This window comes from Canis lupus, chromosome 1, assembly GCF_011100685.1.
Source record: "Canis lupus familiaris isolate Mischka breed German Shepherd chromosome 1, alternate assembly UU_Cfam_GSD_1.0, whole genome shotgun sequence".
Lineage (NCBI taxonomy): Eukaryota > Metazoa > Chordata > Mammalia > Carnivora > Canidae > Canis > Canis lupus.
Window position 1 is genome coordinate 36,070,615 of NC_049222.1, and position 24,785 is coordinate 36,095,399.

Consider the following 24,785-nt stretch of genomic DNA (forward strand, 5'->3'; position numbering starts at 1 on the left):
ATGTAAATTATTTGCCCCAGGAAGCTTGTAATCACTGTGAAAAGACCAGGTAATATTATCATTTTTAACATTTTTAACATTTTAACAGTTCCAGTTATGTAAACTGACACAGAAGCTAAAAGCTTATTTTGTTTGGAGAAAAAGTATCAAAAGTAGAACTGACCCTGGAAACATTTCCTTTCAGATCCTTTTAGTAAGAAATCAAAGTAGAAGGAAAATTTGATGGTTCTAGAACACACTTATCAAAGAAATTATGACTATTTGGATATAAAGAGATGGAGGAGGGTTCATGGCAGTGACATTGAACTTCATCCACATTTTTTCTTTTCTTTCCTCTGGCTGTCTTAAATCCATAAATCAGATTGCTTCCACACTGGTGACCAGGAAAGAGAATACATATTTCTATGCTGGGAGATTTCCATAGATTCCCTATACAGCTTAATTCTACTCAGCTGGGAAAAGGTAGTTTTTGGGCTTGGTGCCAGTAGGTAATCCAGAGGCTAGCACGAGAAAAAAAAAATCCTGGTGAAGAGAATGAATTTGATTTCATTTATTTTTTTTACCCATGTCTTTTGGTATATTGTGGTAGAGTTTAAAATAGAATTATTGATTGAGTCTGATGCTTCCCTGCAGCATGAGTCCCTCCCCAGAGCATTTGGGCCCTTGTGCTGAAAAATGCCGATAGGTACGGATGGCATCTTTCATGATTAGGAATTTATTTTGAATTCCATCCCTGGGCATTTATTGGGGGTTCCCTCCCCAGTACATTGCAATCAAACAGCAAATCTTGTTGATTCCACTACCTGTGTATATTCAAAATGTTTATTTCCCTCCCTCTTTTCTGACACCTCCTTTTGACAAGATGCTATTATCTGAGATAGGAAAAAATGTGAAAGACTTTAAGATAGGCAAAAAGATTAGTGAGAATTCTGTCAAACTCAGACCTCTGGGTTATTGGCATTCTCTTATCTTTGAGCAGCTCTACAACTTTGAGAGTTTTAGAAAACAGATAATAATGCAAATGATTCTTATCCATAAAATGCAAAGTAGGTGGAGTGCAATTGATTGCTGTCCCTTGGCTAGACCTATTTTTGCATCTGTTGTAAATTTATTTCTGCTTTCCTTTATTGCATATAAACATGTTGTGTTTTGAATTCTCCTTTGGACCGGTTTAACACCTCACTGGTTCTCTTGTCAATTAATAAGTTAAAGTCACATGTGTATGAGAGTCAGGATTTTACTGCCCTTTTTTTTTTACTGAAAATTATCCCTGAAGACGTGGACCACTGTGATAATCTACCAGCTGGTTCTGTCATGCCATGCTTCCCCTTACCTATTCTTTTCTACTTTCTACAGAGTAGCCGGAGTGATCTTAAAGTGTAAGTCTCAATAACCTTTCTCTTCAGTTAAATCTTTCAGTGACTGCCCACTGTTCAGGCTTTTAAGGCTCTAAATTGTTGCCACCTCCAATCCACTCCTGATTGCATTTTGCTTTTACTCTTATTCCCTCTTGGTGCTCTAGCCATCACGATGAGCCTACTCATGGCTTCTACCCTTGCTCCTTCTTCCGTCTTTTCTTGGCCAACTCCTTCTCTTTCTTGCCTGAGCTTAAATGTCATTTCCCCAAGATACCTTTTCTGAGCTCCCAGACTAGGGTAAGATATGCATATGCTCTATACTCCATACTCCTAATGCATTATCTGCTGATGCACTTATCAGAATTGTACTTGAAATATTTGCACCTGAAAATATTTGTCTCTCCTCTCCTAAACAGTGGGATGCTCCATGAGTGCAAGGATTGTTTATTTTGTTCATTGGCACCACTTCTGGCATTTAGGAGGCCCCCAGTGAGCATTTATAGACTTGATAGATTAGTGAATGATAGTGACAGAAACATATTTAAGTTCCTTATACTTTATATCTATAAACCAGTTGGAAGTGGTTATATTGGAAAGAGGTAGGAGTAAAGAATTGAGTGCAAAATGGCATAAATGGTGTTACTTCATGGATATGAATACGTTTTGGGAAAAGTTTTCAATTAGCAATAATTGCGCCTCGGATAAACTTCATTGGCTACGATACTGCCACTGTGCAAAGCTATATATGAATATGTTTTGCTGCATTACTTACAAAAAATGAACAAACAAGTCTAACTATGCAATTTCCCTATTTACCTGTTTATTTGGAGTTGCATTGGAAAGATTGTTAAATCACCTTTTGGATTTAATTCATGATTCTCACATTCGCTGCATAGGATTCTTCAAGTAGGATCCTCCTATTAAATTTGGTGTTGAAAAATGAGATTTAAAAGTTAAAATTGGCTCAATTCACTCCTGGATAAGGGATTGTTGAAGCACTTGAGAATATTCAGTAATACGGATCTAAAACCATTTTTGATTTTTCACTATATCAAGAAAAATGATAGCTAAGACAGCATTCACTATAAATATATATTCTTTTTGCTGCAAATTCTTGTTAATATTTATAGAAATATGCTTTGGAGTTTGGGAATTCTGAGAAGTCACCCAGTGTAGAATAACTTATGGTTGCTGGATTTTAAAAAGTTATGAAGAGCTCAGAGAAAGTGATTATCTAAAGGTGCTAAGAGTTAGGAAATTTAACACTTATTCCTGGATGTGCTGCTCATTTATTTATGACCTCAGGCAAATTATTAGCCAATTTTTCCAGGTCACTTGATTTTTATTCCTTTAGCTATAAAGCACACTTGATCATAATTACTCCTCATATTGCTAAGAGATATTGAGGCATTATTATGAAACATTATGGAAGATTATAATTACTTAGGAATGCTAAGTTAGGACCCTGTCAGGTAAACCCCACCTTGGGGTATCCCTGGTCTGTGCTACACATATATTTTAAAACAGAAATTGCAAAAAAAAAGCATTGGCTCATTAAACCCACTTTATTCCATTGTCTGGTGGGTAAAGCTTGAGTGTTTGGTTCCCTCTCATTTTTGAGAGTGTCTGGTTTCTTAGTGGGCTGGTCTCCCAAGGGAGGCAGCGATGGCCTCATTGCTTCACTGTTGGGAACTTTCTTCTGACTCCCAGCCTGCATTTTCTTTGGCTGACTTTCAGAGGTGCTCATCTGGCAGAGCTGAGATGTACAAATTGCAGAAGCTCTTTTATCAGTTTGGTGAGGCGATTCTCAAAAGAGGTTTAACAAATAAAGGTTAGGTAGAGAATGTGCAAACTGAAAAATGCTGAACTTCAGTTTGGGCAGATTTCTGCCTTTCTCTTTTTGAAGACAAAGATGAGCCAAGTTTTCATATAAATTACTAAATTCCAAACTTGAAATTTGAATTGATGGAGCAGAAAAGGAAATCTATGAAGCCTTTTTTTTTTTTTTTAAGAAAAAAAAATAGATTTCAATGTGGAGAGCTATTCAAAGGTGTTCCTTTTGGAGACAGTAGGACAGTGCTTGTAGTGTCTCATTGTTTTCTTCTCTTTTTACATTGGAAGTTGATGGTCCCGAAAATGAGAGCAGAAGATGTGTAGGGAGCTTTGTGGAAGATGGGGCAAGAAAAGCAGCCTGTAGATGTTCATCCTTCCTTTTAGTCTTGTGAAGGAGACAGCACAGGCTTCCTGTGTGACAATCTGTAGCATCCACAGTAGAGATTTGAGCTTTGAGAGTTACACATTGGGTCCACTGTTGATTTATTTTCATGAACATGAGGACAGCAACTCAACTAATTGTTTTAGACACTGTTAACTGTGAAGCTGATTCCTTAAGAAGTTTCAGTGTATGTTTTCTCACCATTACCCCTAAAAAGCAAACAATAAAATGCACTCTGCATTCCTAAACAGTTCCAAGCTATGTTTTGGCTACATTCTGTAAATTTGGTTCTGTTGTTATTGTTTGTTTTCATTCAATTTGATTTCTTTTGTTTGTATTGGTTCCAAATATTATACTTGCAAAATAATTTTCATCTGGTTACTGTGGTTACAGTAAAAAAAATTAATATGCTGTGTTTTGTACGTATTGAGTACTTAATAAATGATTTTGACTGAGCCTATTAGTAGTTGTAATTGTTAAGCAAATTTGATAGTATTTGCTGAGTTTTGTAACTAAGGGTCAGTTTTGAGATTGACCTGCTGAGGGGAAATGCCTTTTCACCTTCTCCCTTCAAAGGGGTGAACAGAGCCAACCTGTACCTTGATTTTCCATTCAGCCTGAGCGACCCTACAGTCCCACATTCAGAAATGGGCTCTGGTTGCTGCAGGGGTGGTAAGCCTAAGCCAGTATGGATCAGTGAGCTGTAAGGACAGCATTGTTGAAGAGGTGACAGTTTTGGGGGAAAGAAGCTTTTTCAGTTAAACAGAGCCAGGAGACAGTAGACCCATTTTCAGCTGTACCTAACCTTAGGAATCCTTTAGCTCCAATTGCTACATGTGGTAGTCACCTGCCAACCATGAGTGGAGCCAGATTGGTTGGGGAAGTGGGAGAGTTGATGCTGTTAGTTTTGTTTTTATCATCTGTTGCAGAAATAAAAAAAAAATCCTGCCAATAAAAAAAACCTCTATTTGATAGACTACAGAGCAAACATAATTTATCATTATTGAGTGTTACTATGAGATTGGGTGAATGCAAACAGAATGTCTGGACAGAACTTCACACAAATATGCAGTGAAGTCGAAGAAAGAATGATGAACACTTATCTCTTGGAGAGAACAAGTGGATGTACCTTGCCTGGGTCTCTTGTGTATTTTCTCTTGGGAGACTCCAGAGTTACTCTGAAGTCTTTGCTATCTTGAATTAGAAAGCTGGAGTTGGGAGTTTATTTAACTCCTGACCAAAAAGTTGGTCCTGTTGTGTTTTTAAGGAGAGACCGTAAGGGGAAAGAAAGGGCAGGGCAGCTGCCTCTCCTTTATTAAATACAGTGTCATTTTATTTACCTTAATATTATCATTATCAGTATCATAATGAATGCCTTGCGGTGGCCCCATGGTAGCCTATCTTTTGAGGAACAGCACTTTCCAAACATTTCCACTGCTTTGCCAGTTGTACATATATGGAATGAGCTGTATTGTTACAGACCTTGCCTGGTAGGCAAGTGGGACGGGTTTATTCAGCCTGTAGACCTCACCTGGTTGTTTGTTCCTGGATAATGCAATTGGCCCTGCCTCTGGCTGCCAGCTGTGTGAGCTTCATGTGCGGTTACTTATCATCTGGATTTATCAGCCCTATCGCAGTTACTTCGCTTACCCAAAATCAAGGTAAAACTTTTTACATGCTGTACGACTTTTGATTCTCAGAAAGATACTATTCGGTTCTACTTGCGTTTTACAGTATTTTTTTTTTTTAAGGAATCATTGATTTGATTCCTATGTGAATAGTGCATAAATCATTGCTCTGTAATGTGTTGCTAGTGTGATGACCTGAGCCATGTTTCTCCAGTTACTCTCCTTCCTTTTCTTTCCTCCCTCCCTCCTAGCTCCAAGCAAGCTTCTAAATGGCATCGTTTTCAGTTCTTAAGAACTTGTGCTGACCACCTTGAATTCTTAAAAAGAATGGCCGAGAGCCACATGCTCACTGGTTCTTTGACTGTAGCAATCTTGCTGGCTTTCCTTTGGAAGGTATTTAAAGACCTCCTTAGGCATTTCATTGCACTCATTTTGCTATCACTCTTCCGGTGGAAAAGAAATGCTGCTTTCATGCTTTCCCTATGGGGTGGAATCATAAAATGGTTACTGACCATCAGAGGTCTTCATTTCATTGGTGAAGCTATAACTTTATAATTGTGATGAGCCTAATTTTATCAGTTTGCTTATTTAATCTTGGCTAGAGATACTATTGTTTGTTGTAATCTGTTACTTATTTTATGCAATAAAACATATTACAAAAAATCAGATAGAATAAATCCAAAGAAAATATTCTTCAACTACATTTAATCCCAACACCACGAGAAAAAGCATAACATTTTTGTTACAAAAACTTAAAAAAATACATTCATACATAAATACATTCATACATAAACATAATTAACCAAAATGGCATTGTTCATGGTGCTTACTGATAGATTTACTGACTCTTTAAAAAATGAAGTATTACAAGAGCTAAAAGGATGCTACATTTGCATCAGTGCTAAGATTTGGGATTCATAAATGAAAGATTCTGTTTTTAAAAATATTAAAAGAAATGTTAAGTTAAATTGCTTTTTTCTTTTGATTTTTGAAAATAACCAACCCTTTGCCAAAAACAATCAAAAAGAATAAAAGAGAGGGATGCTAAAGCTTATAATATGTTATCAGAGGCTGGGGACATTGGCTTAATCTCAGATGAATCTGAGAAGAATGCAAATATGTCATGGTATATATGATATATATGCTATATAGTATATGTTTAATATATGTATATGCCATTTATATCCAAGAATACGATACACACGTGTGCGGGTGCGCGCGTGCACACAAACACACACACACACACACACACACACACACACACAGTAAACAGTGGGAATAGTAACTGAATTGCATTGGCTGCCTCAAATCCTATTTTGAGAATAGAGCATAAACAAATAACGAAATAGCTCAACAGTGTCAAAGAGCCCAAATTTATTATTTGTTTCTAAGATACCATATGAGATGTTAGTTGTGAAAGCATTTAAAAACTTTTGTTTTCACTCATCTTATTATGCTCAGTTGTAACTTAATTATTTATAATGAGATTAGGTAAATCATAGGACAGATTCTGTCTGTGTACTGTATCTGTCGGTACAGATTTGGCAGAAGCACACTAGCTCACGAGTCCCTCTTAATGTGCTCAGCATGCTGTGTTGATACTGGTTTTGTTTACGTCTGCATTCTGAGGGCCTTGAAAGCAAGCCCTGCATTTGTCAGCCTCGGGTGGTCAGTGTCAACCCAGCACCCCAGAGAGAAGGCACTGATCAGTCTTCCAGATGGAAAATCCAAGTTTCAATTCTATCTCTGGTTGATTGGTTGTTGATATACATAATTAGCACTTTTGCCCTTTTAAGAACTCCAAACTGCACTTCCTAAATTTTACTTTCTTATTCAATCTTCTGCAGATTTTTTAAAATTTCTTTTAGCACTAGTGCTGTTGCTGAAAAACTTGGTCTCTGTGACGGAAATAACTGTGATTTGGGAGTATCGAAGAAGGAGGAAAAAAAGACAGTGTCAGATTAGAGACAGGGTGGGGACCTGAACCCAGAGGATCTTTTACTTGGAGTTTGGATAGTCTTTACCTTTCATGGGAGTCCTTTGCCTATAATTAGAGTTATTCTAGCTCTTCTGCAGAAGCAAAGGGATCATTTAGGCTAGTCCTGCAGGAGCCATGATGACAAGGGGAAGTGGTTACGTTTGAAATGTGTGTTTGGAGGTAGAAACATGAGGTGGGGAGTGAGTGGGGAAAAAAAAAGGATATGAAGCAACTACTTTGTGTTTTGGTTTGAGCCATTAATGACTGCTGGTGTTTTGTATTAAGTCATGTTCTCTAGTCTTCGGATGGTGTGATGTCTGTGTGTGTGTGCATGTGTGTGTCTGTCCTTTCCACAGAGTTTGTCAATTCCTCAGAGGACTCACTGTTGAATAAACTTACATCTCACCTCTGTGTGGTTATGTCCTGCATGGAGATGATCTGGTATGGCTGTGGACACAATTTGTTGATAGGCACCATGTTTTCGGAAACTACAAATATCAGGAGATTACACAGATAAATAGAGATTTCCAGATTCTATTTATTTATTTATTTATTTATTTATTTATTTATTTATTTATTTATTTATTTATGATAGTCACAGAGAGAGAGAGGCAGAGACATAGGCAGAGGGAGAAGCAGGCTCCATGCACCGGGAGCCCGATGTGGGATTAGATCCCGGGTCTCCAGGATCGCGCCCTGGGCCAAAAGCAGGCGCCAAACCGCTGCACCATCCAGGGATCCCGAGATTTCCAGATTCTTTTGAAAAACCAGAAGTCTTGCCAACAATGAGCTGGGATTCCTGCATGGCTGCCGGTGGCTGGAAGTGAGCTTGGCTGTTACTGCCAGCCTTTGGGCTGATTTCTCTGGGTGTGATAGAGCCCATCGGGTTTGCTTCATGCAGTTGTCCTGTCACATATTGCCATCAGTATTCTCTGCCGCTGCCCTCCAGCAGACCCTGGCTGCTCCTCATGCATTGTGATGACAGTTTGCTTCTATCCTCTGACACTCTTAAATCCAGAAGCTTCTGTGTCCCAGCTGCTGGTATTAATGCTGGTCCCTCTTGTCATAATGGTGGGGTTAAAGCTAGTGTCAGGAGAGTGCACAGAAGTACAGGGCAAGAGGGTTGGAGGAGGAAGTTGCCAGTGCTAGTTACTTGCAGCATCTGTCATCTGGACCCATATCATGTTGCTTTTTCAATTTTTTAAGGTTAAATGTGACCCACAACTTATCTATATTCCAAGTCCAAGATTGTTCATTTGTACTATTTTGTGTTTATTGGAAAACTGTGAGAACCCTCTCTTGTGAATAAAGAGGGTGGCCTGAACTTGGCATTTCTGCAGGGCCAAGCACAAAGGGGGTATTTACCAGATATTTGTCTGATTGAATTATTAAACTGTATTTTCTCTGTCAGAGAAGTCTCTGCAAATATGTCTTTGCAAAAAAATTAAAAATCTAAATAAGAGATTGACTGTCAGGATGAATCAGTTTTTAATTTTATTCAATGATGACCTCTGACATTTCCAAACAGTTTCCAGGGTGGGCCCCATGTTAAAGCTGTGTGCTTGGGAAAAAAAACTGTCTTCATTTTGAGTTCATTTAAATCTGATATATATTTTGTTGCTTTCTTTGGGAAGTCATTAAATATAACTTCCTGTATTCTATCCCTGATCAATTAAGTATTTTCTTCCTTGTATGTCACACTCTCATCCCCTTGTAATTTTATTGACAGCTTAGTACAAACTTTGAGAATATGCATTTGGAACCAGATTCTGTAGCATTAGATCCTGGTTCTTCCCCTCTCACTTGTCACGTTACCTCTCTCGTTTCCCTACTTTTAAATGTTATTATCAAGAAATAATGAATACATGTAACTAATACATCTAAATCTCTCTAAATCTCTTAGAACATATCTAAGTGGTTGCTATTACTCTGCCTAAGAACATTTCATGTTTCCACTGCCTGGTTTTGTATGGTCCACAAGCTAGGAATGGTTTTGACATTTTTAGGTGGTTGCAAATAATAAAGAATAGAATTATTTCATGACACATGGATATTATATGAGATTTAAATTTCAGAGTCGACAAATAAGGTTTTATTGGAATATAGTCATCATTATGATTGGCTCATTTGTTTCTGTATTGTCTAGGCTGCTTTCATATGACAATAGGATTGAGTAGTTTTGATAGAGACCACCTGGCCAGCAATGCCTAAACTAGGCATTCTCTGGATCTTTACAACAGAAATTTTCCAACCTCACCTTATAGGGCACAGAGCACTGAATAATTGTATGTGCAGGTGTTACTGTCTTGGGTGATAAGTGGAACTTGCTCTTTGGCAGAGTCTGGTTCTTTCCATCTGTATATGGGACATTCCTAAGTTGTATTTGTCAGGAATACATAATATTTTGCAGTGACTGGCCATGTGTGTGGTGAGTTTGGGTATGTGTTTTCTGTGTAAGCTTTGAACCATGGTTTTGGGTTCGTAGGAGCCCAGGTACCTTTTTTTTACTTTGTCCAGTGAGGAGATTCACAGGCTGTGTTTTCCTCTCCTTGGCTATCCTGCAGGTGCAGTCCTTTTGAGGATTCTCAGTAGGAATATATACTGATAACACCATCACTGGCATGGAGTTAGAGAGTGTTGGAGAAAGGGACATAGCACAAAACACGTTTTTTTCCTGATTGCCATCAACATTCATCTGAAATTTGGAAACAAAATAAAGAAATTGTGTTGCTGTTACTGTAGGGTTTTGTTTGTTTAATGTTTTTAAAGAAAGTAAGGGCACTGGTTATACTGTGTGAATGATTGACTTCTAGAAGGACAGGACCCTGCCTGGGTCATGTTTGTTTCAACAGAATGCTCCGAGGGAGCCTTTCTTAAGGTTTGTTGCTCAGTAAACTAAGAACTAGACAAGCGAGAGAGGAAAAGAGTGTCTCATCTAGAGAAATTGATGCTACTTCTTAAGGCCTCCTACTTTGCCGTCCAACAAACAGTGGAACTTAGGGAAGAATCTAGTGAGTTTGCTGTTGAATTATGGCTTGTCTCATGGTACAGACCTATGGCACAGTGTGGTGTGCTCCAGTATTATCATGTTCATGGTTTTGGAATGGGATATATCTCTCCAGGTCAGCATATTAGTGAATTTGGGACTTAAAAGATCTTCCTCTTTGAATTGACACTAATGTGTACTCCAGCTCAGAATCGCTTTTACATTCTTGCCTGGGATGAAGTGCTTATTTGCTTTTTTCATCCCTTCAGATATTGTTGAAATTTTATGGCACATTTATGGCAGTAGAAACACTGAAGTTATACTCCTAAAATGAATGATAATATCAAACATTTATTGAACATCTGTCATTTTAGTTCTTAACAGATGAGCAAATAGATGTGGAAGGGCCAAGTAACTTGCCCAAAGTTACATGGCTCATGGCCATTCATAATTATTTGTTTTTTTTTTAAAGATTATATTTATTCATTCATGAGAGACATAGAGAGAGGCAGAGACATAGGCGGAGGGAGAAGCAGGCGGGGAGCTTGATGTGGGACTCGATCCCAGGACCCTGGGATCACGCCCTGAGCCGAAGGCAGATGCTCAACCACTGAGCCACCTAGTTGCCCATAATTATTTGTTGTATGGACTAATATTTATATTTATATTATGTTGGTTTATGTTTTTTTCATTTGTTTGAAAATGGATAGTGGACTTGAGAAGACATTATTTAGCAACACTTGTTATCAGTAATTTTTAAGATCCTTTTTATGCCTAGATATATCCCTCTTTGCTTCTTGCATGAGCTTTATCTATATTCTTGTCTTTTCACTCTCAGAGCAGAGTTATTCATCTGTCCCTGAAAGGGAATCTGATTATTTGGTGGTTAGTTCTCTAAAGTATATTCGGGTGGTTTAGAGAGAAGTAGAGGTAGTAGATGATGAGGGCCGTTTCTTCCCTTTGCTTTTACTGATGGCAGGTAGGATGTCTCAGTGTACAAAGAGCTCTTCCTTGCTCTGCCTCCTGAAGTATCACCTTCAGACCCTTAGGCCCTACCTCCCACATCATGCAAATCAGTTTTTATTATGATTGATGGACATAATCCATGTGTCCCTGACACCGTCACTGCTCACCAGAATGGCAGGTGGGACTAGAAAAGCAGCTTTGTTTCAGACACAAATAAGTCATAGTTTATTTTTTGACTGATTCTGTGGTGAAAACTTTACCCTACTTCTCCTCATGTAGAGCGTGTGAACTATCGAAAAGCCATGCTAGTCATCATTAGTTGACAATACTTTATACTGAATTAAAAATGTAAAAAATCAGGAGAAGAGAAAGAATGGAAAAGACTGAGTTTTAGGAAACCTCAGAATGGCTCCCTTTACCATCCTCCATTTCAAGCATGAGCTTGTGGGGAAGGGCCAGAGGGAGAGGGAGAAAATTTTCTCTCCAGCAGATTCCCCTGAACTTGGAGCCTGACACCAGCTCCATCTCAGGATTCCATGGCCCTGAGATCATGATCTGAACCAAGAATCAGAAGCTTAAACAATTGAGCCACCCAGGTGCCCCTATGTTTTTTTAAAGTGAAAAGTGAAGACGATGAAATAGTTGTCAGTTATAAAATATCTTTATAATTGACAGAACTAGAACTATTAATCTCTGTGGAGATTTCATATTAAAGAGGAATAATTTGATAGTGATGTCACATTTATTACATTGTGCTTTATAGTTGTCTAGACATTTTCACATAATTTTATTTATTGGATTTTTAGCCTGTGATTTAGAGGAAGGTTAAGCAGTTGATTTAGGTTTACCAGTTTAATTCCAGTTAATGATCAAACTGGAATCAAAACTGAGGCTTCCTGATTTTCTGTGTAGTAATCATCCTTTTGCATACAGCCATCATATTACATAGGATCTGCCTGTCAGTGGCTATGATTTTCTGGCATCAGACACTAGGATCTGTTGGTCAGTGTAAATTGATGCTATTTATCAATCGGGGGATGAGAGTTTAGGAATTCTATAAGCTTTGCGATTCAAAATACTGGACTGGTACCTCACTTTAGACACAGAGCCTAATATGTCATAATTGTTTAGAATTTATAGCTAGAAGTATAGGTGTAGCACCAGAGAGCTGAAATTGTGGACAAAATAACCTGTTCCCGTAATGGAAATGCCACAAGACGCCATCATACTGTGAATGCAAAGTGTAGTAATGGAATGAGAGAATCTGCACACTTTTCATTGGCCTCTGCACCCGGGTGCTATATGCTCATTTACATTTTCAGTGCATCTTTTTATCATTCTTTCTCAGGAATATACACCATAGTCAAGGCATATGGACATTAACTATAGGTTTATTTACTCCTTTTGTAAGAAATAATGCAATTTATATAAGGAATAATGCAATTTATAGCATTCAGCTTAAAGTATTCGTGTTGGATTTCAGAGTTTCTCTGTATTACATTTCTTTCCATATAAGGCAAAGCTGAATAGTTGCTGCCCATCCAGACTTTTAATTGGAAAAAAACCCAAAACCACTCATTTATTTGCCACATATGTATGGAATTTCTGCTGCTGAAGAAACTGATAATTTACTTTTTCTTTTATAGAGTGGAAAACCACCCATCAATGATATGTTCACAGACCTCAAAGATGGAAGGAAGCTCCTGGATCTTCTGGAAGGCCTCACAGGAACATCACTGGTGAGAGGAGTCTTCTTTGAGAACCAGGCTAATGGAGTGTCTTCTCATCATTACTGATACTTGAAGATTCTCTGGGGGGTACTTACAATGTAAAGGCCCAAATGGGAACATTTTTAAAAAAGGTGTTTCAATGAGTCTTTGATAGTGTAATATTGAAGCTTTTATAGAGGCCTCTATTTTTTATCAAAGGTAAAAACTATTTATTATACTTATTGCTCTCAGAAAGCACAGGAGAGAATTACAGAGAAGAATAGATATGGAAAATGGGCATATGGTTTTGATATGAGTTAGATATGTTGATATATGATATCATATATGATATGATATTAGTTGATAGCACATTAGAAAATAATTTTTTGTTTTCTTAGATGTTGTAGAAAACATATTCAAATGTTATTTATTCATTTTTAAAAATTTTTATTTATTTATTTGACAGAGAGCATGCACACATTCACACAAGTTGGGGGAGAGGCAGAGGGAGAGGGAGAAGCAGGCTCCTCTTGGAGCAGGGAGCCAGACATGGGGCTCATCCTGGTACCCTGAGATCATGACCTGAGCTAAAGACAGCTGCTTAACTGACTGAGCCACTCAGGCACCCCTAAAATGTTATTTAATAAACTCTTGGAGAGTTGTTAAAAGCTATGACATTTATTTTTATTGAGTTTTTCAGTATTCTCTTTGTTTTTATTTTTTTCATCAAACCCAACTCTATTACTTTACATGCAGGTGCTTTGTACTCACACAGAAATAACTCCACTAATGTAGAGGATGCATTTTATGGGTACAAACTTTTTTTTTTAAAGATTTTATTTATTTATTCATAGAGACAGAGAGAGAGAGAGGCAGAGAAAGAAGCAGGCATCATACAGAGAGACTGACGTGGGACTCGATCCAGGGTCTCCAGGATCACACCCTGGGCTGCAGATGGTGCTAAACCGCTGCGCCACCTTGGCTGCCCACAAACTTTAATACTAGAGGTAGAACTACTATAAAAGGTATAAAGAAATTCACTCCTGAAGATGAATTCCTTTCTTGCCGAAGTGTGAGGTGTTATAGTCTGCATTTTGCCTTCCAGATGGTGGGGAGGTACCTGTTGGAGAGGCTGATCCCTCTCTCAGATAAGATTCCCTGGCCAGTGAGGCAGAAAGGAACCTCCCAGATCACCTTGCCCCAGATGGCTCTTCCTGCCTTCCCAGTGGGCTTTTGTAATGCTACCTGGAATCTGGGATAGTGCCTCTGAATCCTCCCTGCCATCTCAGGATGTTAGTGGGATAATTTGCATTCTGTCAACATTAGCTTCCCTGGTGGCCCAAGAAACCAGCCAGAGCTCTTGGCAGAGAGGGGCTCTGCACGCCGAGCTGTTCTGTGTACATCTCAGGGTCTGTATTTGTTGGCAACGTGGAGAGTTCTGTCTCATTTGATTTCATGTTTTGTTTTCTAGCCAAAGGAACGTGGTTCCACAAGGGTACATGCTTTAAATAATGTCAACAGAGTGCTGCAGGTTTTGCATCAGAATAATGTAAGTGTGCATTGTGACTTTGGGGGCCTTTGGTGCGATCAGTATTATTTATTGTCAAACCAGCCACCTGCTCTGTGCATTGTCATCAACTGAGTTTTGGAAACATTTTTCTTATAAGTATTGAGCCTTTTCTGTAAGTGGAGGAATAGTCCTCCTTTTTCTGATTACTTTATTGATCTATTGTATAAATAATACATTTCTGAGATTTAGGTTTACCTGATTCTCTAAAGTGAAATTTCTTTTATTGACTTATATTGCTGTCCAAAGGTGCCAAAACAAAATCTTCACTTCTATGGCAAAATTGTCTTATGAGTTTATTTTTTCATTTTTTTATTTTAATAGGTGGATTTAGTGAATATAGGAGGAACTGACATTGTAGATGGAAATCACAAACTGACTTTGGGATTACTTTGGAGCATCATTTTGCACTGGCAGGTGGGGAAATTTTCAATTACTTCTTAATAGAAATTGAAAATGTATCATTTGTGTGTTAGTTTCTTAGGGTTGCCATCACAAGGTACCACAACCCATGTGTCTTCAACAACAGAAATTAATTTTCTCACAGTTTTTGAGGCTAGAAATCTGAGATCAGTGTGTTAGCAAGGTTGGTTTCTTTTGAGGCTTCCCTCCTTGGTTTGTGGATCAGTTACTTGATCTATAATGGTTAATTAATGGAATATTCCTTATTTAAGGACATGATAGCAGCAACTGTTTTAAGTTCTAGACAGCATGGTTTCTTTGAACAGGTAAAAGATGTCATGAAAGATGTCATGTCAGACCTGCAGCAGACAAACAGTGAGAAGATCCTACTGAGCTGGGTGCGCCAGTCTACTAGGCCGTACAGCCAGGTCAACGTCCTCAACTTCACCACCAGCTGGACAGATGGACTGGCCTTTAATGCTGTGCTGCACCGACATAAGTGAGATATGATCCTACTTAGATGTGGGCCTTACAAATTTGTATCTCCTCTCTGTCTCTCCCTTACTACCCTGACTAAAGCCCCCTCCCCACTACCACCACTCTTCTCTCTGAACACCCTTAAACATTAAGAAAAGAAACATTATGGAAGAAAATATCCACTGAGTCATTATTTCCATAGGACTTAAATGCCACAGTGCAGTGTCCACAGTTTCTCCTACATATTTATACGTTTAAAAAATGTAAAATAATTCACATGTTCAGTCCCACTATTCAGCATGAACCAGTAATATATACAATGAATTGTGTTAAGTTTTCATTCTCATACTGAAGGGAAACTAGAGATTCAGTGCAATCTCAGTTAAATAAAGACAATTGATTTTTTTTGTGTGTGTGTGTGTGAAACACGTAATTATTCAAAAGACTAGAGGCCCAAGAAGAGCCAGGACATTCCTGAAGAAGAACCAGATTGAAGTACCTTCTGAACAGATGTAAAATTATTTATGAAGCTATATTTATTAAGACTATATATGTAGTACTAAAAATAAATACAATATAATAATGGTCTGAGTCATGTGAAATTGCCAACATTTTACCGTTTTGACAATAAGAATGGCAGTTGCATATAGATCAGCCTAACAGAGTAAAGAACTCAGAAATAACTCCATCCTGATATACCCCTGAGCTGATGTTGCAGATGAGCAGATGAATAGATAGTATGGGACAACTGGTTACTCATATGTGAATAAGTAAATTGTATCCTTACCTCACTATACCCAAAAGTAAATTCTAGATGCATCAAGATTTAAATGTGAAAGGCAAAATTTATTATATGTAAATTATTTATTGTTTCAAGTTCTATTTCCTAGAGGCTTTTTTGCTGATATATAAAAAATGCAATTGACAAAAAAAAAAAAAAAATGCAATTGACTTTTCTATGTCTTAGATCTAGATACTTTTTAAATTTTTCCAAATTTTCCAAAAATGTTTCTGTAAGGGTTTTTTTGTAGATTATCTATGAATCATAATAGTTTCTTCTGTCCTTTTTTCTTCTCTTCCCCACTCATTTATGCTTAGTCCTTCAATACAATATTGATTTGAATTAGTGATAGTGAGCTGAATGTTTTGTTTTACATAATGGAGCGGTTTCATTGTTTACCCCAAGACTGCTATTTGCTGTAGCTTTTTTCATACACTTTTTATCTACTAAAGAATTCCCACTCCCAAGTATCTTCTACTTTTCCCTTATCAGTTTAAGAGGATTGGCCTCTCTTCCTAGCTGGTTTAGAGATGTTATTGAAGAACTTGAATTTTAGCCAAAACTTTTCCCTATTACTTAATTGGTTTAGCAAGTATATGTGGAGTGCTTTCTATATGCTGGATACAGAGCACACAGCAGAGAACAAAACAAGCAAAAATCCCAGTCCTCCTGGAATTTCCATTCAAATAGAAGGAGGAAGACAATTAAAAAAAAGATAATGTAGGTGATATAGCATATAGAAATGGTAAACATGCTGAAGAAAAATATATTAGGTAAGAGTGCAGGAGGTACCTGGCATGTTGGAAGTCAGTGGGTGCAGTGGAATGAGTAAGAGGAATATGGAGATGAAGTAGAGGAGGAACTGAGTGTGGGAGTAGGGCAGGCAAAGCCCAGAAATTAAGTGGTCTAAGATGCAAGAACAGATAGAGTTCAAAGAAAATGATCAACTTTTGGGTAAGTCAGAGCAACAATAATATCCAGTTTGCTGAATTAAAAGAACATCAAGATAAAAAGGAAATACTATATAATAGTAGTATGGTGGGGGATGATTGGTGAGAAGTTCTCTCAGGGCTTTGTTGTAGGAATATCATGTAAGCAGATCAGAGCTGGATTTTCTTTTCTGCTAATCTTGGTCTTTCAGTTGGATAATTTAGTCCATTAGCATTGATTGGAATAATTGATGTATTTAGGTTCATTTTGTACCTCTTGTTTCAAGCTTCTCATTTCTTTCAACTTTTCTGTATCCTTTTTCTTTGTTGTCTTATATGGATAGGTTCTTTTTTTTTTTTTTTCTATTTGGGAATAATTTAGGCCATATTTAATCTTTCTGTGGTTACTTCATAAATTTTATCTTATTTTATTTTTTTTACTTCATAAATTTTAATAGGTGTACCAAACCAACACAAGAAACTTAGAATGTTTTACCTATTGTTTTCATATTGTAAATTACTTTAAAAAATATATTTAACAAGTTTTTAAGATATAAAAGATAAAAATTTCTTTGTTTAAACTTACAAGTAAAAGTAAAATAACCTAAAACTGAAATGTATTAAATTATAACAATGACTACTTTTGTTCACATATTTCATTTTCATTCAGTTTTATTTGCGTTATAATTTCAGACCTGATCTCTTCAGCTGGGATAGAGTTGTCAAAATGTCCCCAATTGAGAGACTTGAACATGCCTTCAGCAAAGCTCAAACTTATTTGGGAATTGAAAAGCTGTTAGATCCTGAAGGTACTGTTCAGTGTTTAATTTATTTTTCTTTTTTCTTTTTTTAAGATTTTATTTATTTATTCATGAGAGAGAGAGAGAGAGAGAGAGAGAAAGAGAGAGGCAGAGACACAGGCAGAGTGAGAAGCAGGCTCCATGCAGGGAGCCCAACGTGGGACTTGATCCCTGGTCTCCAGGATCATGCCCTGGGCTGAAGGCAGGCGCTAAACCGCTTAGCCACCCGGGCTGCCCCAGTGTTTAATTTCAACCTTGATTTTGCTGTGCAATTTTGAATACTTGGAAAATAGTTTTTTTTTTTCCTTTTTAGAAAAAATAATGAGGATTGTGGAGTGTTTTTTCTTTTGGATTATGGTGCAAGACATTTTATTGCAGACCAGCTATTAGTACTATTGTACTTAATTTGTAGGATAGTTTGGGAGGAAATTGAATTACATCATTGGAAAATAGTTACTTGATATAAGCATAAGATTTAAAGGTTTAGGAAAACATAATTATTAGAGAAACAGTTCAATCTTGGGTTATTTAATTAAAATGCATTTTTATCTGATCTTCTTGCATACGATGTGAAAACTTTAGTTACAGATGTTACAGAGTTGAATTCTAGACTTATTTTCATTTATTTATGAGAGACACAGAGACGCAGAGAGAGAGGCAGAGACACAGGCAGAGGGAGAAGCAGGCTCCACGCAGGGAGGCCGTCCTGGGACTCCATCCCAGGTCTCCCGGATCACGCCCTGGACTGACGGTGGCGCTAAACCGCTGAGCCACCCAGGCTGCCCTAGACTTATTTTCATATTATAAATGATGTCCGTGTCATCTTAAATGGTAGCTAATCTGAACATTTTGGGGAAGCTTTTAGGGAAGATTTTTAAGAAATGGGCTACTGAACGAAATAAATAATCTTTGCCTTTGTCCCTTTTATTATTATTTGAAATAGAAATTTACTGAGCTCTGGTATTGGAAAGATTATATGCTGGTATTATTTATGGGTATTGAGGGTAGTTCTTTTATAGCTAATATTGAGCAATTCACCTATTTTGGACATCTAATTTAAGCTGTTTCTTCTTTCCTTCCACTTTTAGATGTTGCCGTTCAACTTCCTGACAAGAAATCCATAATTATGTATTTAACATCTTTGTTTGAGGTGCTTCCTCAGCAAGTCACTCTAGATGCCATCCGTGAAGTAGAGACACTCCCACGGAAATATAAGAAAGAATGTGAAGAAGGAGAGATTAGTATACAGGTACAGGTCGATTTTTATTAAAAAAGTTTGACTTACTATATTTGTTTTCTCTTAGGTATTAGATAAAAACACTGTCAGAGGATTCTCTTCTTGACTGAGAACATCTTGGGTTCTCAGCTTACATAGGCATAAGAAATTCTGTTTATCAGCACACTGTCATTTATCACATGCATATAATGGAAAACTGTAGCTCAACTGATTTTATTGAGAAGGAACATACATTATTTCACATAGTAAGGCTGGAGTTAGAGTCCAGGACTATGAGCATGCTGCTGCATGATAGGCTTAAGAACCTAAATTAAAAAAAAAAAAAAAAAAAAAAAAGAAAAGAACCTAAATTTTCCCATCATCTGTTCATTTTATCTTTGTTGTCATGTGCCGAAGAAGATGGTTTTCCTACATTAGCCTAGTTTTGTTCTAACTGCTGATCTTCCTTTTTCTTTTTTTTTTTTTTTTTGCCACTGGAAAAAAAAAAGATTTTTATCATTATTCTCACAAAGACTATCAAAATACAAGCTTTATTTCCTCTTATATTTAAGAGGAGTAATTGACAATTGGCTGCTAGGCAAGTTTTCGATTAAAGGCTTCTAGTAGTTTTATTCATCAGAATATATTTGGGAGGAGATATAAAGTCATGAATTTTTCTTCCTGAAATATTGTGTTTTGAATCAATCTGTATTTTCTTACTCTGTTTTAGTCTAACTAGTTCTCTCAATTCATATAATAAGAGAATCTTAACAGTTGAATGAGACCTTAAAAAGTCATTCGGAAAAAAAAAAAATGTCATTCGGTCCAACAGTGTAGCAACCTAGCAACTAAGGGATACACATGGATTTCAAAATGATAAGAAATACATTTTAGAAAGGAAAGGCAGAAAGCATGGGCTTGGAAGCTCAAAATTTATTCCTGTTACTGTTTGTTTTGAGTTGCTTACTTACCTTTTCAACCACAGCGTTAGCTAAAAAATCTGGATAAAGCCACCTACTTTTAAAGGTAAATCAAGGCACCTAACAGTGATATTGATAGACACTCAATAGGCAGCAGCTATCATCATTGTAACTTTTCCTTCTAAATTTGTTTTGGCATTGCTATTTATTCTCATTGAACAAGTTCTTTTTAAAAAAATGTTAGTTAATTCTCATATAATGACATTGGTTTGAATTGACATAGCACTTATTTTTCATATTCCAAGGCTCAGAGAACTTACTTATTATTTCAGATATTCTTTGGGTAGTAGGTGCCAATCCTTTTAATGTTCTCCATTTAAAAAAATAGCATATTGAAAAAGAAAAAGAAAATAACTTATTGAAGGAAAGAGGGCAAGAGATGGCAGATTATTTTTTTTATTTTTATCTAAAAGATTTTATTTATTTATTCATGAGAGACACAGGGAGAGAGGCAGAGACATAGGGGGAGAAGCAGGCTCCCTGTGGGGAGCCTGATGCAGGACTTGATCCCAGGATTCCGGGATCACTACCTGAGCCCAAAGGCAGATGCTCAACCACTGAGCCGCTCAGGTGTCCTGATATGGGCCAGATTCTGAACCCAGGACTCTTCAGTAGTTTTGAAAAGTCCAGTGATATTGAGGAAAAGCCCCAATGTTTTATAATTGACTGAAAAAAATGCTGAGAAGCATTTGTCTTGAGTAGCATAGCTATTATCCTTTATTAATGATGTACCCTGCTGCTAAGTGACTCAGATAATCTTCTAAGGTTGCCTTTTGGTTTTAAAATCATTTCGTTATGGGATCAGGGTTCCTTTTGTTAGAAAGATAGTATATTTTACTTTGTACAATTAAGGCCATTCTTAAAAAGGAAGGAAATTTCATTTGCCTTTTAGGATATGTAGATAAAATAATCATTTCTGTTTGGTGCTCAGGATTACATGAGAAGAATTGCAGAAGCCATTTGCTGTTTGATTAAGAGCAAGTATATTAACATTAACCTCTTCATTTTCATAGTTTCATTAATGCTGTAGAGGCTGAATTAGGTTAATTCAAAAAATAAAATGTGACCAAGTTTTAATCATCTACTCTTTGATAGAGTTTGCCACCCACTACTTCCCAGTGATCACTGATAGCCAGCCTTCTTCTCTCTGGCTCTTCCTACAAACATATGCTGTAGAGCATTAGGTGGTCAGCAAATATTTCCTGCGTTTCTCTGTAGATGAAAATTTCAGTTGAAAGTCTCATCTGGTGTTTGAATTAATACCCTCTGAACATTTGCAGCTAAATGTCACCTTCCATCTTACCTCTAATGAATCCTAGTGCCTATCTAAGTGACTGTTGGCTGGTCACTGACTGTCCTTGTTCTCAGATGTCCTCATTGTAGTCTAGAAGTTTGGTACTAAATGATCCAGGGTTATTTTATCTCCATAGACCCTACCTCATTTTTCCTTTCTCTGTCTTTGGCACCATCTGTGTCTTAATTATCCAGTGTTTTGTCTGTCTGCTCCTTGATTGATTTTTTTAACTCCTGTATATGGATTACCAGGTCTGTTTGACTCTTCCACCAAAATGTTTTTGGTGTATGTTTTCTTTCTGTTCCAGCCTTCATGCTAATTAAAGGCTTCATCTTTTTCTTTTCGTTTACAAGACCCAGACTACCTCTGCAGTTCATCTCAGGCCACTGCACTGTAGTCATGGTGGACATTGTCTCTCCTTCCCCAAGACTTTGTTCATGTGGGTTTCTGTCTATGAAATGTTCCTCCACCTACTATTTACGTGGCAAGCTTTCCTGTCTTTTCTATTTCAATGGGGCTTTTTCAGAGAAGTCTTCCCTGAAATCCAACCCCCATACACACAACACATATACACACATGCACACACACTATTTCTTGCTGTCACAGTATTTTGGTAAACTCTGTTAAGAATTTTAAACTATTTCTTGAGCGCATTGGGAAAACAACAAAAGATTTTAAGCAGGGAAGTCTTTTGATGTGATTATGTTTTCCAAAGATGCTTCTGCTCCTCTGTGACAAATGGATGGAGATGGGAATGTGGGTAACAGTGGTTAGCAGGCAGTTGAGCTCTGATAACAGACATTGGTTTTTGTGGAGATGGAAGGTTCTGGATGGATTTGAGGTAGATTTTGAAGGTAAGGATTGCTTGTACATTAAATATGGGAGGTGAAAGAAAGAGAAACCAAGGCAGGCTCCCTAGTTTGTAGCTGGAGGAATTAAGTGCCCTTCCAAGGGGGATGAAGGAGACTCCTGAGGCAAAGTATACAGAAAAGAAAAAGGGGCCCGGAACTTAATTTTGAGGAGATGTATTACTTAGAGGTTGACAAATACTATTTAACCAGGAGGAAAGCCAATGTGGTGTTACTGATGCAGGGAAAAGAGACCCTGAAGACCGTAGGGAGTAGTTAGCCATGTGGGAGAAACATAGGGTGATCAGATCTCTGGGAATAGTTCTGGCTTATGTGGGTAGTCTAGCACCATTATTACCAAAAATGTTCTTGTTTGTTGGTTAATTACATGGTCACTCTAAAGATGATGCTAGAAAAATTAATTTTTCAATGGGAAGGTTATTGGTGACATTGGCCAAAGCCTTTCAGGTGAGTAATGAGGACCAAAACCAAACTGGAGTAAAAGAAAATGTTATCAAAACATAGGTGCAAAATATATGAGGATTTCATATATTGTTCTGTATACATTTTGCATGTGTGAAACAAGTACAAATTGTGGATGAGAGGTAATAAAGTGGAGGCAGGCTGCACACAAATTTTAAAGAAGTTTTGTTCTGAATAGGAACCGATGAGTGAGAGAGAGAGAGTTGGTTTGGTTATAAGATTCTAAGGTATATGAGAAAATACTGCTTTGCTTAGAAAGAGCTTGAGATAATTTTATTGAATGGGTCCTCAAAAAAAAGGCCAGTAAGTAAAGTCAAGGGCTGTTGGCTTCGAAATACAAAGTGCATACACCCACCTGAATGTGTGGCTGTGTTTCAGTGTCTAAAATGCAATGCTAAATGCTATTTAGTAAAACTGGGGGTCAAAGCAGAGTCCCAGTCTCTATTTTTCTTTAAATTATATCCATCCTTCAAAGTCTGACATGTTCCAGACTCACTATATAACTTTCCTGTTATAGCCCTTAGTGAACTCAAATAGCATCCCTTGTTGGATCCATGGAATGTATCACTTTGCTAATAGCCATTTTATTTTTGTTCAGAAGTGATTCAACTACGTTAGAATTTCCTTGAGTACAGAATCCATGAGTGCATTCTACTTTTGTACTCTTTGCCTTCCTGGCACTCTTAATAAATGCTTCCTGCTGAGCTCATGGCATTGCTTGCCCAGCTTCTGAGAACTGGATGAATGCCCGAGTCATGGTAGTACCTCCCTTACTGTTCTCCATACAGTGTGTCTTTGTTGAACACCTTCTCATTTTCACGATGCTTGTGGATGTTTCTTGGGTTGGTTTTTCCAGAGCTCAGCGCCAGAGGAGGAGCATGAGTGTCCCGGAGCTGAAACCCCCAGCACTGTCACTGAAGTTGACACGGATCTGGACAGCTATCAGATAGCACTGGAGGAAGTGCTGACCTGGTTGCTTTCTGCCGAGGACACTTTCCAGGAGCAGGATGACATTTCTGATGATGTAGAAGAAGTCAAAGAGCAGTTTACTACCCATGAAGTAAATAATCTGTAGCTGATGAACAGGATATATCCACCATGGTGTCTGTACCTTAATCAGGGGAGCTACCCTGATGTTTGTTGTTTACTGACTTCTCTGCAGAAAGATCATGCCATATTTTAGGACTTGTGATATTTAAATAGTGCTTTGTTATAAAATTGGTGTGGGTGATTAACTGTGCCTTGGAATTAGATTTCAGATTTTAATCTTATCATGACTTATATATACTCTGTGGAGCCACTGACAAAAATTAATTTCTAGTACTGCTTGTTTCTGAAGTTATAGTTATATTGTTATAGTTAAAGCACAGCATGGCTAATGAATAAACCAAATCTTTAGATTTTGAGTGCTCCCTAGAAAGTGATTGTTTTTATTTATTGCACAATAAGCAAACGTCATATCCAGTATTCCTATATAATCTTATATAATGAAAATTTCCTGTTGTTTTGAGGAAATATGCATATCATAGTATAACAATTTGATTATATGTGGAGATTTCCTATGATTAAGTAGTTTTTTGTGTCGGTATATTAACAGGTTTTATTTGCTCTTTTGATTTGAAAATAATAGAAAATGGTAATATTTCTTAAGCAGTTCCTCTTGGGTGAACATGGTGTTTTATTTATTCTATTTTTTCATAATCCCATGTTCACAATCAGTAGCATAATCAATCAGCCTTTATTTAAAAATAGCTGGTATTATCAGATATCACACTGTCCCCTTAGATCTGTTCCCCTTTTTACTCAGGCCAGATGCTTATTTCCTACATTCAGAGCTTAAACAATTGGATCAAAGTCGATTTTATTTCTGCTCTACATGGCTCCTTTTTTCTGCAGCACTGCTATTAGGCATTAACAATTTATTAAGATTTTTTTCTTCAGTGAGCAGCTCACAAATCATAATGATGTACCTTTCTAGGCTTTTATGATGGAGCTGACAGCGCACCAGAGCAGTGTGGGCAGTGTCCTGCAGGCAGGAAACCAGCTGATAACGCAAGGAACTCTGTCAGATGAAGAGGAATTTGAAATTCAGGAACAAATGACCCTGCTAAATGCTAGATGGGAGGCACTCAGGGTGGATAGTATGAACAGACAGTCCCGGTGAGTGG

General features: G+C 37.4%; 1 protein-coding gene and 1 pseudogene across 1 annotated transcript in view; one reads left to right on the forward strand and one right to left on the reverse strand.

Moving 5' to 3' along the window:
- Positions 1 to 24,785, forward strand: part of UTRN (utrophin) — a 488,613-nt gene that overhangs the window by 101,048 nt on the left and 362,780 nt on the right. The window contains 8 exon segments of the mRNA NM_001012395.1: positions 12,778 to 12,870; positions 14,312 to 14,389; positions 14,732 to 14,824; positions 15,136 to 15,308; positions 17,690 to 17,805; positions 18,885 to 19,045; positions 23,474 to 23,677; positions 24,596 to 24,777. Of these exon segments, the coding sequence (NP_001012395.1) occupies positions 12,778 to 12,870; positions 14,312 to 14,389; positions 14,732 to 14,824; positions 15,136 to 15,308; positions 17,690 to 17,805; positions 18,885 to 19,045; positions 23,474 to 23,677; positions 24,596 to 24,777 (1,100 nt within the window).
- LOC119869934 lies at positions 1,971 to 2,099 on the reverse strand (annotated as a pseudogene).